The sequence below is a fragment of the Oryx dammah genome, unplaced genomic scaffold (assembly GCF_014754425.2).
Source record: "Oryx dammah isolate SB20612 unplaced genomic scaffold, SCBI_Odam_1.1 HiC_scaffold_12, whole genome shotgun sequence".
NCBI classification, from domain to species: domain Eukaryota; kingdom Metazoa; phylum Chordata; class Mammalia; order Artiodactyla; family Bovidae; genus Oryx; species Oryx dammah.
Genome location: NW_024070196.1, coordinates 64,949,204 through 64,969,482, shown reverse-complemented (window position 1 = coordinate 64,969,482; position 20,279 = coordinate 64,949,204). Strand labels below are relative to the sequence as shown.

Genomic DNA, 20,279 nt, shown 5'->3' with positions numbered 1-20,279 from the left:
ACCATCACTTACCAGGTGAGGAGGGTGAGGTGGAAGGTTCTAGGCAGAAGGAACAGCACAGGCAAAGGCATGAATTGAGAGTGAGTCTAAGGCCAATGGTAAAGGTCTATATTCTGACTCTTTCCTTGATTTTGTGTATTCTTTGATTCTTGGTTCCCTTTGCTGATTTTCTTAGCTTTAAATCTTTATCTTATTTTTTCAAGACTTCATGCTCCTTTTTGCAGTTGTGTATGATACAAAGACTAAAGAGCCCAGGCAGGATATTCTGCAGGGGCTGACATGAGCATGCGTAGTTCGGGCCTCAGGAGCCTGGCTCGCTCCTCTGAGCTGGAGCTCCAGATGCTAGAAATGCTCACCACCTCCTCCTCTCCAAGTCTCCCCCAACAGCTGACACATCGCAAAGCCCCAGGTCCAACGTGACAGCTCGTGATGGATCACTGCATAAAATGGCAGCTTGGCGGAAGGAGTTTCTGCCGGGAAGTCACCGGTATTCCCCACCAGCCCACAGCTCTCCGACTGCTTCTGCCGCTCTACTCATCGCTACTTCCAGCGAGAGGGCTCAGGTGCTGGCGCTCGGAGCCTCAGTGGAGGATGTAAGGTATTCAGGTGTCGTTCCCTCTCCTCACAGTGCCATCCACGAGAGGGGCAGTAGCCCAGCCCAGCTCTCCTCCTGGTGCACCAGAGACCCTCCCTTCCAGGAGCCCCCGCCCCTCGCCTGACCATGAGGGTGGACCGCCAGGGAATTCCCGATCTTGATTTCTGAGGTTTTCAGGGCTCCCTTAAATTGTGCCCCCTAGGCGAATGCTTGGCTGGCCCTAGTCCCAGCTGCCTCTCTCCAGGAAGCCCTGGTATGTCACAGGGTTCTGCTGAAGTTCAGGTGGAGCTCATTCATTCCCTTCTTCATCCCCTTTTCATCAGATGTATCTGAGTACCTTCCATGTGATAGACCAGACCCCTTGGATACAGCCAGAGACAAGGCAAAGTCCCTGTCCTCACAAAGTCTCCAGGCCGACAGAGGGAGACAGACCCCAAGTAGATAAACGTGCAAGCTCACTTTCAGATGGTGGAGTGCCGCAGGTATTAAACAGAGGGAGGTGACGGGGAGGGAGGTCAAGCGGGGGGTGATATTATGTAAGTGGTCAGGGAAGACATCTGTGGACTGAAAAGTCTGAAGCTAGATCTGAAGCATGTGCTGCCCCCATCTCTGTGCAGATCTGGAGGAAAGGCAGAGGCAGCTGGTGCAAAGGTCCTGAGGCAGCGTGGCAGACTCTCTGAGTCTAGAGCAAAACCAGAGCTTCCTGTGCTTGCGCGGCTGGGGTGGTGTCACTGCCGACAATACGGCTTGGTTTGGTTGATGGCTAGCAGGGATTGTAATTAGGTTCATCAGCAAAAGCCAACAGTACTCAATTCTTCTTCTTCAGCACTTTGTTTTTTAAGGGCAATCCAAATTGGTTCTTCTATCTCTGGCTGAAAGGCCTTTTCTTCTATAAAGAGCCAGATAGTAAACATTTTTAATCTTTGCAGGCCACACAGTCTCCATCACAAACTGCTCAACTCTGCCTTTGTAGCGTGACTGCACACAAATGAATGGGTGTGGCTGTGCCAATAAAACTTTATTTATAAAGAACCGGTGGCAAAACGGGTTTGCCCTGTGGGCCATAGTTTGCCCATCTCTTTATTCATTTTCACTGTGGTAACTCAGGTTTTAGTCTAATAAGATGTGTTCCTCCATTCTGCCAACAGACTCCCTTTCTGGTGCTTATGTTCTTCAACACGAGACGCACTGCTGCTGAGAGCATCTTGTCTTTTCATTTCTGTGGGAGAAGTTCTCCAGCACGTGAGCCGGGAAATGGAATGGCTGGGCCACAGGGCACAGGCAGTGTCAACTCTCAGAGATGACGCTAGACTGTTCAAGAGCCACGAGACCAACTTACACCCATACCAGCAGTGTGAGTTCCCGCTGCTACACACTCCTGTCGCCAACACTTGGCGACATCAGACTTCAGGATTTTGCCCATTCCAAGCATTAAGTGATACCTGTTGTGCTGTTAATGTACATATCCTGATTGCTAGTTAGTAGTCTTTTCATGAGTTTAATGGCCATTTGCATTCCTGATCATTTAAACTCCTAAAATGAGTTTCCCGGCTGAGAGCTGCCAATTTCTAATTTTTGCCCGCCCCCTTGTTTTTTACTGGAATGTTTACCTTTTCCCAATTGATTTGAGGAAGTTCTTTATTGTTACTCTCTGTCAGTTGCACGTGTTGTGAATTTCATCCTCAAGAACGTGGTGTGTCTTTATTTTATGCTCTGACAATCAGAAGTTGATCACCTTATTGGGGTCACAGTGATCGTTCTCCCCTGCAAGCTGTGCTTTTGTGACTTATTTAATCAATTCTTCCCTTGGGAGCCACATGACATGGCTTTGAGACTCATCTCTATACTTGCTGGTTGTGGGGCCGGGGGAAGGCCCTTAATACCCTAGAGCCCGCGTTTTCACCTCTGTAAAATGGGGAGTGGAGTGGCATGAGCCTCACGGGGTTATTCTGAGGAGTCTTGAAGGGACTGAGCACCATGCCCGGCTCACTGTCACCTTCCCCATCAACAGACCTCCCTTCCGTGCAGGAGGGATGGGGGTACCTTGCTCTCCAGCAGGTCTGTGTTCTGCCGGAGTTCATTCCGAGACTTCTCTGACTTCTCTAGCTTCTGCCTCAGCGCTGTAAGCTCCGCCTACAAAAGCAAACACAGTAACAGAAGCCATTCTGGACTGGAGGTGTAGGTTCCACATGTGTTAAGAGTGGCCAGCAAATGCAGTGGGTGATTCAGCCAGCCAATCTGTGATGACGGCCATTTCTGAATATGATCGTCTCTGCTCAGGCAGGCCCGGTCCATACCGGCCTGGACGACGGTCTGGATGCAAATCCTTGGAACAAGACCACTGTTTATTAAGACGGGGCACACCCAAGTGAGACGGGGCACACCCGAGTGACACGGGGCACCCAGCTCTTCATCTTCCCCAGTTACCACTTTTGGCCAGGGGGTCGTCATGAGTTTTACAGCACCACTGTCAGGAGCAATTGAAATGCTCACCCACTGCAGGCCAGTGGAGTGAACCATAAAATGCACACCCCAAGGAGGACCACGTGGCCATGAAAAGGGAACAAGGAAGATTTCTATAAAAATGGGAACCATGGGACAATACATAAACGCAGCACATTAACATGTTGTATGCCTTACATTTACAATGCTGTAGGTCAAACATACTTCAACTAAAATATTTTAAAAGACAATCCAAAAATACGGACGTGGCACGGTTCTTAAAATCTATTTTGAAGTGAAAAATGCAAGTTGCAGAAGAATATATAGTATGCCACCTTTTGTGTAAGAAAGAAACCATTAGTCCTGTGTGTATGCGTGTGTGTGCACGTCCGTGTGTACGTGCACATGTGCGCCCGCGTGTGTACGTGCATACCTTGCTTCACTGTGCTGGGTTCTGCACATACTGCATTTTTTACAAATTGAAGGCTGGTAGTAACCCTGCAGTGAGCAAGTCTATTGGTGCATTTTTTCCAAAAGCGTCATCTTTTAATTAAGGTATGCAGATTATGGGGGCGCCAAACACCATACACACTTAGACTACAGCACAGCATCAGCGTAACTTGCACAGGTTCTGGAAAGCCAGTTAGTTCATGTGACTCACTGTGATATCCGATTTATCTTGGCAGCCTGGAACTGAACCTGCACTATCTCCAAGATATGCCTGTATTTGCTCATTTTTGCCAAAAGGAACAACAGGCATGATAAACCAGAAACCAGTCAGAACAGTTGCCCTGCTGGCTGAGTGGTAAAGAATCTGCCTGCCAAGGCAGGAAACCTGAGTTCAATCCCCAGTTTGGGAAGAGCCCCTGGAGAAGGAAATAGCAACCCACTCCAGTATTCTTGCCTGGAGAATCCCATGGACAGCGGAGCCTGGTGGGCTGCAGTCCGTGAAGTCACAAACAGTGAGACACGACTGAGCAACTAAACCACAATCAGAACAGTTACCTGTATCAAGTGGGTGCTAACAGGGTTGCAGGGAGCGTAAGGGGAGTGTCCTCTGAGAGGCACAAAAATAAACGGCTCATGGACTCTCCCGCAGACCCTCTCTTGGAGGAGTGGGAGCACACGCTCCCACACCCGAGGTGGAGTGCCTGCCTCTGACCAGCACCCACTCGTCTACTGAGTGAGGCTGTGCCAGCTGGGGCAGAGGGATGTCTGTAAACGGGAAGTGAGAGCTAGTGGTGGAGCATTTCTGGATGAAGAATATCCAGGGCTGGGGGTACTGGTCTGGATGCAAACACCAGAGAGTGAGCTGGAGGCGGTGGAGGAGTGGGGAGGATCGCCCCGCCCACCGCGTGGACCCACCTCCTTGGTGCGGAGCTGCTCCTCCCCGATGGCGGCGCTCAGCAGGGGCCGAAGGGAACCCAGGAGCCGCCACCACGGCCAGTCCCTGACCGCCAGGAACACAGCTACGTTCTTCTGGATGCACCGGGCAGCCAGTCGGTGAATCTGCAGGGGATAAGAGTGCAGACTGAGGGCCCTTCCCAGCTCAGGTGAAGGAGGCAGAGGGTGGGGGTGGGGTTGGGGGTGGCGGGGGTCGGAACGGGCTGCAGGATATCGGTTTATCCTTAGTGGAAGGGATGGGGAACTTAAAAAAAAAAAAAAAAGGCTTCCTTTAATGGAGTCAGGCTCTCAGCATCAGGCCACAATTTAGTCTGGAATAACTAATAATAACAATAGAATAATGAGTAGAAATATTATACAATTATACCTCTCACATGAGGATTAGGCACCAAAGTCACTGTGCAAGGCAAAACTCTCCTGGAAAATCCCTGAAACCTGCCCACAAGAAGCAGTGGCCATAATGATGCTGTCGGTTGATATTTAAGGAAGAGATACAATTTCCAGTGCCTTTAAACACAAGTCCATGCTTCTCACTCTTGAGTGTGCATCAAATCTCCGGGAGGGCTTGTTAAAACACAGATGCCTGGGCTCCCTCCCAGAGCGTCTAATTCAGTGAGCCTGGGGCAGGGCCTGAGAATCTGCATTATGCACAAACTCCTAGCTGATGTGGATGCTGCTGCTCTGGGGGCCACACTTTGAGAACCGCTGACCCAGGTCATTCTAATCAGAGGTGGGAATCAAGCTAAGTAAGAAGCCACCATCACAGCAGCCAAGGCTTGCTCAGCCGGCATAGTGCTGCCTACAGGCCAGACACTACCTGGAGCACGTTACAGCAGCTCAGACCTCACTACAGCCCTATGAAGGTAGGTGTTATCATCATCCCCGTTTTACAGATGGGAAGACTGAGGCACAGAGTGGTACAGTCACTCGTCCAGTGTCACACAGCTTCTCAGAGGTTGAGTCAGGATCTGAACCCCTGCAGTGTCGCTGCAGACAGAGCCCAGGCTTTTAATTTAACCTGTTGCAAACTGTTCCACAGCATAAACTACCTGAGTACAATGGGCTGGTGAGACAGCTCACAGTATTTTCATTATTAATCTTCTTGCCTTTTTCTATTCTTACCAAGTATGTATTTGTGAGTTTACATGTTCACAGAAGCTGGGGGCACGTGCACTAAGACTCTTTGCTGGTGGCAGTAATCAACAACGCTAGGGCAGCAGCAGCTGGTGTTCCTGAGCAGTTATGCTGTGGCATGTCCTGTACTGCGTACCTGCTAGCTCATGTCAGCTCCACTCAGCGACTGTGTGCTAGAGGTGAGATTCAAACGTGGTTCCTGTTTGCCTCTAGAGCCGTGCTGTGTTCTCCATCGTGCAGGCTGCAGAGAGGAGACTCAGTCTCTGGAGAGCTCTGAGGATGGTGGCCTAGAGTGGCTCAGGACTGCAGACTCCGACCCTGCCCTCTGGTCCTAAACGCCTCTGCGGACAGATCCTGCCCATGCCCTGTCTGCTGATCCACGGCAGCCAAGTTCTCCAGAGATGGGACAGACTGAAATCATTTCCAACCCAGGAGGGCTTGGACAACCTCTGGACATCCTGACCAAGGCTCTCATCAGCGGTGATTTGAGGTCAGTTCAGTTAGTTCAGCCACTCAGTCGTGTCCAACTCTTTGTGACCCCATGGATTGCAGCACACCAGGCCTCCCTGTCCATCACCAACTCCCAGAGTTTACTCAAACTCATGTCAACATCCTAGAAACAGCTGTATCATCCTAAGTCTGATCCATTAAAGTCTGATCACCTGGACAGAGGGTGGGCACCAGCAAGGGAGATGGGCAGACCTCCTTGCCCACCCCAGACTCACTGGACCATGATCCGCACACTAACAACATCCACTGGAGATTCGTGCACAAGAGCAAGTGTGAGAAGCAGGGATGACAGCCCCTGGACCGGTATGGAGGACGCTCTTCCAGATCCCACGCCCCTGCCACGTTCATGCGACACTCGGCGCCCCCACCTTCAGCTTCTTGAATCCCTGGCGAGAGAGAAAGCCCCTGCAGGCCGCCTGGAACAGGACGATGCTCTGAGACACCAGCTTCTCCCGCTGCTTCTCCAGCCTAGACACCAGGCCCGCCTTGAGGAAGACCTGGAGGGAGGGAAGGCTGCAGGTGACGTTCCGCAAATGCATCAGACTGTCTCGCGTGGGAGGAGCTGCAGCTCAGCCTCCTGCGTCCACCCAAAATGTTTGTGAGCAGCTGCCCTGGACGGGGGCTCTAAATGGTCAAAGCACCTTGTCTCCTGAGGCCTCCTCTTTCCCTTCGCTCGGCCCCCGGGGCTGCACAGCGCGGCCCACACACCTGAGTGTGGTCACTGTCACCATCCGGGGGCTTGTTAGAAATGCAGCACCCCAGGCCCCCACCCCAGACCTGCTGAATCGGGACAATCCCCGGGGGGACTCATGCACGTTTGCTGAGAAGCACCTCACGTCTCCGGGTCCTGGTACCACCCGGGGAGTGTGGTCAATGCGGATTCCCAGGCCCCGCCCCAGGGGGTGCAGAACCAGCGGGCTGGGTGGCATTCCTGGGTGTGCATTCTGTTTTGACAAGTGCTGCTGGCCAGGAGAGAAGAGCTGCCCCAGAAACACTGGGTCCTGCCTCAGAAGGAGGGGCAGAGAATGTGGGGAAGTGGGGGCAACCCTTCTCAGTCAGAAGAGGCCGGGGCCAGGCTGGAGCCGCCTGCGGGAGGCGCACAGGCATACAGCGGAAGACAGCTGCAGGTTCACAGTTCTGGGCCTCAGCTCTCGATAACGGATGGGGGCTCCCGCGGCAAAGTGATCAGTGCGTTCTCGGCGCCCACAGGGCTGCCCCTGAGAGACTGCGGGCAACAGCGGAGGGTTTTCAGAGTGAGCCTGAAGCTCTGGGGCCAGGCCTGCCCTGGCCAAGGCGCCGGGGTCACTGCGGTTGGTGTCGCCTCCCCAGAGGTAAAGGAGAGGCGCGCTCACGCTGTTCCTTTTCTGAGCACAGTCTCGTGCATTACTTTGCCAGACGCGGTTTGTAGCCCCAAAGGTGGCCAGCCGCTGGAGAGCGCCATCTTAATCACTGACACTGTCAGGTAATCTACGGCATTACCCGTTAACGGCTAACACGGATGGAGCCCTCCTATGTTCTGGATCTGAACCAGATGTTTGATATGCAGGCAAAATACTTGACATGGAGAATCTTAGATGGTAGTTACCACAACCCCCTCCCACCTCCTATTTAAAAAATCTTTTTTGGCTGCACCGTGTGGCATGTGGGATCTTAATTCCCCAACCAGGGATCAACCCCCAGCCTCCTGCACTGGCAGCAAGAAGTCTTAACCACTGGACTACCAGGAAAGTGTCCAATCCCCACATTTGGTGGAGGGAGAACCTAGGGCTAAAAAAGGCATGTTTTTGCCCAGATCCTGCACTGCCAAATGGTAACGCGGGGATTAACTTCCCTCTCTTGACTCCAGAGGAGACCATGGTTGTCACTGAATGTAATTAACATTTGCATGGCATCTGCATTTTGAGAAGCTCTTCTCCTCTGTCCCATTTTAACTCGTGTTCACATGGCTGGTGAGCAGCAAAGCTGAGACTTGGCCAGGGAACCTGGAGTCCACCTCCTGCACCCATTCACATCGTCGGCATGAGGAGCTTTCATTTCCCGGCTCACGTGGTACCCAGACATCAGGGGTTTGTGGCCGAACAGTAATCTGATTCCAGGTGGAACCAAGGGTTTCCGTCGAGTCTCCATCCCTTTAAACCTGTTTTCTGTAACCGTGACCAACCACTCGGCCAGCCCCGCGGTAAACCTTTCCTCGGAGGGAAGGTGGAGATTAGCGCACCCCATTGCTGCTAATTATCTCTGTTCTGTAACCCTCCATCGCTTTACACAACACTTCGTATGAGTCAGGCTGCCAAGACAATCAGCCTCATTGAAACAAAGACACGATTGACTCATTACCTATCAGATTGCCTCAATAATGACTGTATTAATTTCACAAGCTAGTGAGTCCCAAAAGCTGCTGTTAAAAAAAAAAATCAATGATCAAAGTGATGACAGCACTAGTCTGTATATTACAAAAGTCGGCAGGCGCTGCCAAAACTGTTATTGATTAAGTATGAAGCTTTCATTAAAAAGATAATTGGAAATGACCATACACAGAATGGGAATAAGTCATCGCCTCTGTAGAATCGTGATTTTTTTTTTCCTTTTCTTTTCTCTTTTAAGAGCACATCGCTGTGCAGGAGGCCAACAGCATGTGGAATCCCACCTTTTTCATAAATGTCATGGCCCTCGATAAGGCACTGGGGGCTGAGAATCACAAAGGAAAATCTAAATGACTCGCTCTTTGTGAATCCAGCTGCTTATTGGACCCAGGCAGAGTGTAATGTCCTAATATCCCCTTCCGAATGGGATCTCTGGGAGCCACTGTTAGGCACACTGCTTTTGCTCTCAAAGTGCTGCAGGCCAGGTTTCAACATCTAATGCGGCCGTGGCTCTCCTGTCTAATACTGCTGAGAAATTAGCTATTCTTTCTTAGTAGTTTTCCAGATTAGAGGAGATCAATTCTTTAAACATTAAAATGTTACCCTGTTTGACAAGCATCCTGCCCCTGCTGGCAAATGCCTACCACAAACAATGAGACACCACCCCTGTCAAATGACAATGTACTGATCCCCACAGCTGACTTGGGAGGTAGAAAGCAGAGGGTCCATTTTAGAGATGGGCTCAGAGAGACTAAGGCACTCATTCTACATTCGCACGCTGAGGCAGTGGTGGGGCCGGGGTGTGGACCAGCTTAATCTGTTCTCTACCATTCACAGCCTTCCCACCTATGAAGCGATGAGCCTGACAAAGGACGACACCTGCATCTGCCCCTAAGGATGGCAGTCTGTCACCCCTGGCTTCCAAAAGGATGCATGGGCTTTGACATGCCCTGGATGGCTTCTTAGTGAATGCCAAGTATGACTCAGTACTCATCCTGTTTTATCATGGGATGTTCTGGCTTGCAGACCTTTTGTCTCACCACCCTGAGACTGTGAAAAGTGGCTTCTCATTTGGCTCTTTTCTTCCTTACTCTGCATTAGTTGCTGGCGTCACAAGGACTGACTGCGAAACTCATGAAGTAGCTAGGCACTTATCTGAACAGGGGTTCTCCAGCCTAAGCATGTACTCAGATCCCTTAGAGAGCCTGCTGCAACTCAGACTGTGGGGTTCCACCTCCAGGATTCCAGAGTCACTGGTCTGGCTGGGGTGGCGGTGCGTGAGAACGTTTGTTTTCAGGAAGCTCTCGGGTGATGCTGAGGCAGCTGGGCCAGGGATCACACTTTGAGAACCACTGTTAGTCTAAAAGGATGATGTTCTTGGAGCTGAAGAAGAATTCCTCTGATTAAATAATTTGCTGTATATTTCCATGAATAAACAATAGAACCACAGCATATTGAAAAGCATGTGGGAGGACTGCCCTAGAAGTCCAGTGGTTAAAACTCCATGCCTCCAATGCAGGGACCACGGGCTCGATCCCTGGCTGGGGAACTAAGATCCCATGTGCCGTGTGGTGTGACAAAAAAAAAAAAAAGAAAAGAACTTGGGCTTTGTACTGGGACACATTTCCATGGGAGCTGCACTCTTGGATCCTGAGAGGAACTGGAAAAGGGACTGACTTCCCAGAGGTACGGTTTCCTCACTGGTGAAGAAGGGATATTATAATCATCTCAACAGAGACTCTGAGGGGAAAAGAGGAATAACATATGATGTTGCTTAGCACAGCACCAGGCTTGTGGTGGGGCCCAGTAACCCATGGGTTTATCTCCTCTGCTGGAAACATCCACAGAACATCCTGTGGACCAATCAGGTTGGGACCACAGCAGAATAACAGCTTCCACCATAGGCTTTAGCAGGACCAAGAAGCCTGTGGGGAGAGGCTGGTGTGTCTAGGGGGCAAGGACCAGTGTGAATGACTAAGCTCTCCAAGGAAAGAGGCGTGATGGGGCAGGACACTTCACTCTGATAAGAGGCAATCAGGGCCAAGAGTGCCCCCAGGATGGGCTTCTGGAAACCACGGTCCTGCCCCAGCACTGTACATGGTGCCTGAACATGGAAGGCAATTGACAAGGGTTTCCTGGATGCTGTTAATCACTCAGAAGGTAACTATGTGGGGAAATGGTCCTCTAGTCTCCTCTGTCTCCAGTTTGTATTCCTAAATGTTGTCCCCACTCTTCTCCCACCAGCTGGTCCTTGAGTCTACAAACTCTGTAGCTCACTCCCCATACTATGACCCACTCACTCTGGGAGGTGGTAAAGGGTCTTCTACTGAAACAGGTGGGTGAAGGCCCCAGGGTCAAGTCGTCTGGGGAGCCCTGAACACTGTATGATCCCTCGTGAAAACTTTGAGGATGCCTTGAGCACATTAGGGCTCCATGAAATTCTTCTCTAAGTGTTTAAACTTTTTCTGAAGGGCTGCTGGCTCAACACCCATTTGGAGAAATCTATGTCCCTCAGCTCTGAAATTATACGCCTTCTTCTCATCCCTTCTCCTCTCACTTACTGCTGCTAATCCCTAAGACTACAGCTGTGTTACATGTGGTTGCAAAGTAAAAGCTGCAAGGATTTGAGTGAAAGTGGGCCTTTCTGAAGTTCAGAAAGTTCTACTAAGGTCCAGATGTGAACTCTGCAGACCGCTGAGGTCCCTGAGAGTGTCACCTCTAATAAATGATATTCCTTAATGGTCTCTCCACCTACACTTACCACATTTTATCTTAACGGCCTTGTCCTATAAGGAGGGCAGAGAGTTACTAGCCCTGCATTCAGCTTGGGGAAAAGGAGACACACAGAAGTAGTGGAAGCTGAGGAGGACAAGAGTCAGGTCTCATGTGGGTCCCTGATGTCATGGGTAGAACGGCAAACAAAGGCGCCCTACCCACCTGGCTGTGCCCCACGGCCACGGCCTTCTTCTCCAGGTCCAGTGTCTGCAGGAGTTGCGCCACAGCCTGGGAAGGAGAGGAGAGTTAGAGGGGAAGACAGACGGCGGGCTGGAGACTCCCAGAGTGGATGGTCAGCTTGCGGGAGGGCTGACAGATACCCAGAGAGAGCAGATGTCTCCCATGTCTGTGAGCTAACAGAGTTCTACCTCCCCAGGAAAGTGCAGAGATGGGCATGGACTGGGTACTGACTGTGTGCCGTCCACCCTGCTGAGACCTTCACAGACACCATCTCGCTTCACCCTCATGGCAGCCCCAGGCGGTCGTCACACCAGCACCCCATTTCATGCAGGAGAGAACCACAGATGCAAAACTAATGGAGGACACATCTGCTACGGAAAACAGCGTGGTGAAACCTCAGAAAATGAAACATGTAAGTTCCACAGGATCTAAAAATTCCACTTCTGGACATATACCCAGAAGAACTGGAGGCAGGAACTTGAACAGGTACTTGTACATACTCAGTTCATACCGGCATCATTCACAGTAGCCGAAAGGTGGAAGAAAGCTAAGTGTTACTAAACGCAGTGGTGGCTGCAGCCATGACATTAAGAGACACTTGGTTCTTGGAAGGAAAGCTATGATGAACCTAGATAGCATATTAAAAAGCAGAGACATCACTTTGCTGACAAAGATCTGTCCAGTCAAAGCTATGGTTTTTCCATAGTCTTGTACAGATGTGACAGTTGAACAATAAGGAAGGCTGAGCACTGGAGAACTGATGCTTTAGAATTGTGGTGCTGAATAAGACTCTTGAGAGTCCCTTGACCTGCACAGATATCAAACCAGTCAATCGTAAAGGAAATCAAGCCTGACTATTCATTGGGAGGACTGATGCTGAAGCTGAGCTCCAATACTTTGGCTACCTGATGCAAAGAGCCAACTCATGGAAAAGACCCTGATGCTGGGAAAGATTGAGGCAACAGGAGAAGGGGGCAACAGGAGAAGGATGAGATGGTTAGATAGCATCACCAACTCTATGGACATGAATTTGAGCAAACTCTGGGCGACAGTGGAGAACAGAGGAGCCTGGCATGCCACAGTCCACGGGGTCACAAAGACTCAGACATGATTTAGGGCCTGACCAACAACAACCTGAGTATCAACAGATGGATGGATAAACAAAAATGTGGTGTATATACCCAACAGAATACTAATCATGTTTAAAGGGGAAGGAATGTCTGAAACAAGTTATAACGTGGATGAACCCTAAGGACATTATATTCAGTGAAATAAGCCAGTCACAAAAGGACAAATACCATATCGTTCCACTTATATGACATACCTAGAGCAGTCAAATTCATAGAAAGTGTCCATAGAATGATGGCTGCCAGGGGCTGGGGTGATGGGGATGGGAAGCTAATGTTCAATGGGTATAGACTTTCAGTCTTGCAGAAAGAAAGAGCTCTAGAGATGAATGGTGGTGATGGCCTCACATGAGTGTGAAAACACTTAATATTGCTAAACTGCACACTTAAAAATCTCTAAAATGCTAAATTTTATGTTATGTATATTTTGCCACAATTTTTAAAAAATGGAAGGAAGAGAATTCCCTGGTGGTCCAGTGGCTAAGACTCCACACTCCCAAAGCAGGGGGCCCGAGTTTGATCCCTAACTAGATCCCACCTGCCAAAACTAGGAGTTTGAAACTAAGACCTGGAGTAGCCAAACAAATAAATATTTAAAAAGCAAAAACAAAAGAGAATGAAGGCATTTCCCCAAGGTTATAAGTTACATGAGCCAAATTCGAATCCGGGTGTGTCAGGCCACACTGCAAGCTCTATGTCTGGACTGCTGCCCAGGCCCAGGACAGGGGCAGAGGGCCTCAGGCCACTGGGGAATTGACCCCAGAAGCAGCCACCCCAGCGCCCTGTCCTCTCACTCACTGGCCAGGGACGGCCTACTCTCCCGAATATTTGCTGAATCATGACATGGCCACTAACCCTGTGTTCCTGGCCTAGATGAGGGAGGGAGAGTCTATGTTTAATTCATCAGTTTCCTCTACCACATCTGGTATACAGCAGGAGCTTGATAAATATGATGAGATCCAGTGAGTGTGGAAGCAGGGCAGGCTGGAGTGGGGAGTGGGGAGTGGGGAGAAAGGCAACGGCCCCTTCAGGAGAAACAAATTCACCTGAGATCCCTAGACCCTGCCTTGGCCAGGCCACCAGCCATTTAATGAAATCTGGCTCAGACAGTAAAGAATGTGCCTGCAATGCGGGAGACTCTGGTTCCATCCCTGGGTCAGGAAGATCCCCTGGAGAAGGGAATGGCTACCCACTCCAGTGTTCCTGCCTGGAGAATCCCATGGACAGAGGAGCCTGGCAGGCCCCAGTCCAAGGGGTCACAGAGAGTCAGACATGACTGAGTGATGAACACTTCCCCTTTCTTCTTAACACAGCGGCTGCAGGCTCTGGAGCAATCCTGTCAAGAGATCTGTACCCTCGGACAAACGCAGGTCCAGCCTGGTCCCTTTGTGACTCCAATTCCCCTCCCACTCCACCCCCACGCCAGCCCTCTTGGACTTCCCATTCACTGAAAACCACCAAGTCTACAGAATACACTGTCAGAAAAGTCATGGTGACATTCCACCAAGAAACAGGTATTCTGAGACAGAGAAATTTGGTAGATGAGTTTCAATTCCACGGATCATAGCATCACAGAAAACTTCCCAAAACAAACACACAAAAGAAAATGCCTATTATAAGTCCAGACCAAGGCTGTAATCTGGGGGGAAGTTTTCTTCTCTGACCTCTGAGAAGAACATTCCATAGCGTCCCCTCCAAAAACTCAGTGGTTTTACTTAATATAACATTTCAGCCAAAGTTGCTCTCAGGGAGCCACAGGCAGGAAAATGCAGAAGCCACCATGTCCAGAAAACGGTTTTCTCTCTGCACAGGGGGAGAACGGAAACTGAGAAGCACTTATTCAAGAGAGACGACTGGCCTCGAAGAATGGTGGGAAGTTTGTGCTAACTGTGATCAAGACCCTTCCACTCCCACCAGGCTCTGTCACCGCAGGGGCCCCACTGGGGTGAGGCGAGCAATGACAACTAGCTGCTTTGCTGCCAGAAGGGGTTCACACACAGGGAGCAAAGTGAGGAGACATCCCACATCCAGAACCATCAGAAACAGTAAGTGATCTTGGCACCAAATGAACGGAGAAGGTCAATGGCACAGCTAGCCTAAGACTGTCTTCTGAGCGGGGCAGGCAGTGCGGCAGTGATTAGCCAGGTTCCTATAACAAGGAGATACTGGCAATGGATGGTCAGTCGGCCGTGATAACCATGCCCCGTACATTCCTGGCCATCTGGAAAGCTATCCACACTCACAGGAAGGACTGAGGGGGGCGGGGGCTGAGGCACTTATACATTCCCACCTAAATATAAGGCCACGTGCACAGGCGGAAAATACGGAGAAGAGCCATACAGAAAGTAAAATCTGTGGCACACCTATAAATGCCTGAATGCTGGATACACTTTCCAAACCACACAGATCACTGTAAAACCACTGTAAAAAATCAGATAAAAGCATCACACATTCAAGGTGTTTGACCCCAACCTCTGCTGACCACTAAGCTGTGCTGGCACAGGGTCAACCCTTAAGAATCCACAATTTCTAATAAAAACAAGAAATTTTAAGAAGTGAACAGAGACAGTAGCAGTCTCACACCACAGGGGAGACAGACTCCATAAATCTAGTCTTATTAAGTTACTAATTGGGAAAAGGTTGGGATCTAGAGATGCATTATTTTATTACTGAAAATGTCCGGTTTTCCACAGAAAATTACAAGACATGCAAAGAAATTAGAAAGTGTGACCTATGTTCAAGGAACAAACCCCCAAAATCAGTCACAGGAAACCCTTTGGGGGCGTAGATGCTGGCCTTAAAAAAGACTCCCGGACAGCTCTCACAAGGCACATGACGAGCTTAATTTAACTCACCCTGCCTGGCACGGGCTGAGTTTCCATAGGGACTCGTAGGTGGCGGAGGTTCTGAGGTTATAAGGCCCTCGAGGGCGCTGTGGAGTGATGATACACCCTCAACCTCCACCACTCTGGGCTCAAACTGCTAGGCCCTGAATGTACCCAGGAGAGACCCAACTCAGCCTCCAATGACACGGTCCCCGTGTCCTCCAACTGTGCAGAGGTTTCTCTCCAATATTTCGCGAGGATGCCTCCCTCCCCCAAGCAGAGCACACAGTCTGGCATCTCACATTAAGCTGCATGTGCCAGACCGGCTACAGAAGACTCCAGGAGCCACAAAGGGCTGCAGCTGCGAAGGGCTCCCGACTCACCCCTCCACGGGTCACTTGGTGCGGGGACCCATGGCTGTGGGAACGGATGCTTTCCCGACCACCCTGCTGTCAGGACAGCACCTCCTCCAGGAAACCCACACTGTGGCTGATGGCTGCCATACGCTAGGCACCTACTATGTGCCAGGCACTGCTATGCCCTGTCATACACTGCCCCTGGTCATACAGCTATCAACCATCAAGGGGCACAGAAGAATGGAAAGAGAGATGGCAGAAACCAGGATTTGAACCCAAGTCTGTCTGACTCTAAACCACGTGCTTTTAACCACCAAAACTTTTACACGCTGATCAAAACATTCATAATAACCCTAACATAACCTCTAACATTCATAACCCCTAAGATAAGGGTTAGGACTACATCTCTGTTCTTTAACTCTATAGTTTTATGATTATAAATAGTATGTCTGGCACGAAGCACAAGCAATATGAACAAACATATAAATAAAAAACACACATGTTTATATAACTGGGTTGGTTAACACCAAACAGAAAACAAGCAGAATCATTAGAACAGTAGACCAAAACTGGAGTTCAGTTCAGTCGCTCAGTCGTGTCCGACTCTTTGCGACCCTGTGAATCGCAGCACGCCAGGCCTCCCTGTCCATCACCAACTCCTGGAGTTCACTCAGACTCACGTCCATCGAGTCAGTGATGCCATCCAGCCATCTCATCCTCTGTCATCCCCTTCTCCTCCTGCCCCCAATCTCTCCCAGCATCAGAGTCTTTTCCAATGAATCAACTCTTTGCATGAGGTGGCCAAAGTACTGGAGTTTCAGCTTTAGTATCATTCCTTCCAAAGAAATCCCAGGGTTGATCTCCTTCAGAATGGACTGGTTGGATCTCCTTGCAGTCCAAGGGACTCTCAAGAGTCTTCTCCAACACCACAGTTCAAAAGCATCAATTCTTCAGCGCTCAGCTTTCTTCACAGTCCAACTCTCACATCCATACATGACCACTGGAAAAACCATAGCCTTGAATAGACAGACCTTTGTTGGCAAAGGTCTCTGCTTTTGAATATGCTATCTAGGTTGGTCATAACTTTCCTTCCAAGGAGTAAGTGTCTTTTAATTTCATGGCTGCAGTCACCATCTGCAGTGATTTTGGAGCCCAAAAGAATAAAGCCTCTCACTTTTTCCACTGTTTCCCCATCTGTTTCCCATGAAGTGATGGGACCAGACGCCATGATCTTCGTTTTCTGAATGTTGAGCTTTAAACCAACTTTTTTACTCTCCACTTTCATCAAGAGGCTTTTTAGTTCCTCTTCACTTTCTGCCATAAGGGTGGTGTCATCTGCATATCTGAGGTTACTGATATTTCTCCCGGCCATCTGGATTCTAGCTTGTGCTTCTTCCAGTCGTGTTTCTCATGATGTCCTCTGCATATAAGTTAAATAAGCAGGGTGACAATATACAGCCTTGACGTACTCCTTTTCCTATTTGGAACCAGTCTGTTGTTCCATGTCCAGTTCTAACTGTTGCTTCCTGACCTGCATATAGGTTTCTCAAGAGGCAGGTCAGGTGGTCTGGTATTCCCATCTCTTTCAGAATTTTCCACAGTTTATTGTGATCCACACAGTCAAAGGCTTTGACATAGTCAATAAAGCAGAAATAGATGTTTTTCTGGAACTCTCTTGCTTTTTCCATGATCCAGCAGATGTTGGCAATTTGATCTCTGGTTCCTCTGCCTTTTATAAAACCAGCTTGAACATCTGGAAGTTCTAGGTTCACATATTGCTGAAGCCTAGCTTGGAGAATTTTGAGCATTACTTTACTAGCATGTGAGATGACTGCAATTGTGCGGTAGTTTGAGCATTCTTTGGCATTGCCTTTCTTCGGGATTGCAGTGAAAACTGACCTTTTCCAGTCCTGTGGCCAGTGCTGAGTTTTCCAAATTTGCTGTCATATTGAGTACAGCACTTTCACAGCATCATCTTTCAGGATTTGAAATAGCTCAACTGGAATTCCATCACCTCTACTAGCTTTGTTCATAGTGATGCTTTCTAAGGCCCACTTGACTTCACATTCCAGGATGTCTGGCTCTAGATGAGTGATCACACCATCGTGATTCTCTTGGTCTTGAAGATCTTTTTTATACAGTTCTTCTGTGTATTCTTGCCACCTCTTCTTAATATCTTCTGCTTCTGTTCGGTCCATACCATTTCTGTCCTTTATTGAGCCGATCTTTGCAGGAAATGTTCTCTTGGTATCTCTAATTTTCTTGAAGAGATCTCTAGTCTTTCCCTTTCTGTTGTTTTCCTCTATTTCTTTGCATTGATCACTGAGGAAGGCTTTCTTATCTCTTCTTGCTATTCTTTGGAACTCTGCATTCAGATGCTTATATCTTTCCTTTTCTCCTTTGCTTTTTGCCTCTCTTCTGTTCACAGCTATTTGTAAGGCCTCCCCAGACAGCCATTTTGCTTTTTTGCATTTCTTTTCCATGGGGATGGTCTTGATCCCTGCCTCCTGTACAATGTCACGAACCTCATTCCATAGTTCATTAGGCACTCTGTCTATCAGATCTAGGCCCTTAAATCTATTTCTCACTTCCACTGTATAATCATAAGGGATTTGACTTAGGTCATACATGAATGGTCTCATGGTTTTCCCTACTTTCTTCAACTTAAGTCTGAATTTGGCAATAAGGAATTCATGATCTGAGCCACAGTCAGCTCCTGGTCTTGTTTTTGTTAACTGTATAGAGCTTCTCCATCTTTGGCTGCAAAGAATATAATCAATCTGATTTCGGTGTTGACCATCTGGTGATGTCCATGTGTAGAGTCTTCTCTTGTGTTGTTGGAAGAGGGTGTTTGCTATGACCAGTGCATTTTCTTGGCAAAACTCTCTTAGTTTTTGCCCTGCTTCATTCCGCATTCCAAGGCCAAATTTGCCTGTTACTGCAGGTGTTTCTTGACTTCCTAGTCTTGCATTCCAGTCCCCTATAATGAAAAGGACATCTTTTTGGGGTGTTAGTTCTAAAAGGTCTTGTAGGTCTTCTTAGAACTGTTCAACTTCAGCTTCTTCAGCATTACTGGTTGGGGCATAGACTTGAATTCTGTGATATTGAATGGTTTGCCTTGGAAACAGACAGAGATCATTCTGTCGTTTTTGAGATTGCATCCAAGTACTGCATTTCGGACTCTTTTGTTGACCATGATGGCTACTCCCTTTCTTCTGAGGGATTCCTGCCCGCAGTAGTAGATATAATGGTCATCTGAGTTAAGTTCACCCATTCCAGTCCATTTCAGTTCACTGATTCCTAGAATGTCGACGTTCACTCTTGCCATCTCTTGTTTGACCACTTCCAATTTGCCTTGATTCATGGACCTGACATTCCAGGTTCCTATGCAATATTGCTCTTTACAGCATCGGACCTTGGACCTTGCTTCTATCACCAGTCACATCCACAACTGGGTATTGTTTTTGCTTTGGCTCCATCCCTTCATTCTTTCTGGAGTTATTTCTCCACTGGTTATTTCCAGACCCAAACTGGAAGAGGATGGAAAGTGAGAAAGTCAAAAATGATAAATAAATTCCAGAGGGCTAGGGCTAAGGCTATGGGAGGGCTTACCAGGTGGCTCAGTGGTAAAGAATCCACCTGCCAGTGCAGAAGACATAGGTTTGATCCCTGAGTCGGGAAGATCTCCTGGAGAAGGAAATGCCAACCCACTCCAGTATTCTTGCCTGGAGAATCCCATGGACAGAGGAGCCTGGTGGGCTGCCGTCCATGGAAGTGGAAAAGAGTGGACATGACTGAGTGACTGAGCAGGCACGCACACAAACACAAGGCCACAGGAGGCCCTGAAAAAATCATTTGGCACCCTTAGAATGGACAGCTGCCTCTCTTCCTCTCTCCCTACTCAAGGCCCCCAGCCACAGGCTCATGGGAACCTCTGCAAAACAGAATAGGACTCTGGGACAAGTTCAGAGGAAATCAGGAGTGTCCACCATGGTCTGAGATGGAATAAGAGTGGCTGCCTTTGAGAAGATAGGCATGCCATAATTATGTTCAGATCAAGTCCCCAGGGACAGAGATTTGGTGGCTAGAATCAATCCTCACTGTAGACACTCTGAAGGTAAGAGGGAACCGGGGGTTTCCTGTCATCCATCAGGGAGACCTGGAAACTCCTGCCTCAGCAGCAAAGAGATAAGGGACCAGACTCTTGGACAGAGCTGATGTGAACCTAACAAGCTCTTCCAGTAACCTTTCTGAGACCCCCTCACGGTCACTCTGGGAGGCCTTCAGTGTAGGTTAAGGCATACTCTTAGCCAGATGGGATCTGACTCTGGGAGAGAAGAGAGGGACCCACCATGATTAGAGGGCGAGACAGTCATTTTGGAGACCTGAGCATGTGCCTGGGTGTCTAGAAGAGACAGAGGCATCCTCAACGGTCAAGGTCAGCATGAGGACACTGCTCCCTAGAGAGGACCAGGGGATGGGCAGAGTAGACTTGACTTCCATCATAATTTTGCTTAAGCAGGTTCACATAATAAAGATCTGGTCTTTGATGCCATGCCTTTGCTGAT

General features: G+C 49.1%; 1 protein-coding gene across 4 annotated transcripts in view; it reads right to left on the bottom strand.

The window, feature by feature from the left end:
- MYO18B (myosin XVIIIB) overlaps positions 1 to 20,279 on the bottom strand; it is a 236,811-nt gene that overhangs the window by 127,769 nt on the left and 88,763 nt on the right. For all 4 annotated transcript variants that reach the window (XM_040250980.1, XM_040250978.1, XM_040250981.1 and 1 more), the window contains exons 22-25: positions 11,386 to 11,451; positions 6,454 to 6,582; positions 4,403 to 4,546; positions 2,639 to 2,728 (exon numbers count right to left, since the gene is read on the bottom strand). In XM_040250980.1, coding sequence (XP_040106914.1) covers positions 2,639 to 2,728; positions 4,403 to 4,546; positions 6,454 to 6,582; positions 11,386 to 11,451 — 429 coding nt within the window. The remainder of the gene's footprint in view (positions 1 to 2,638; positions 2,729 to 4,402; positions 4,547 to 6,453; positions 6,583 to 11,385; positions 11,452 to 20,279) is intronic.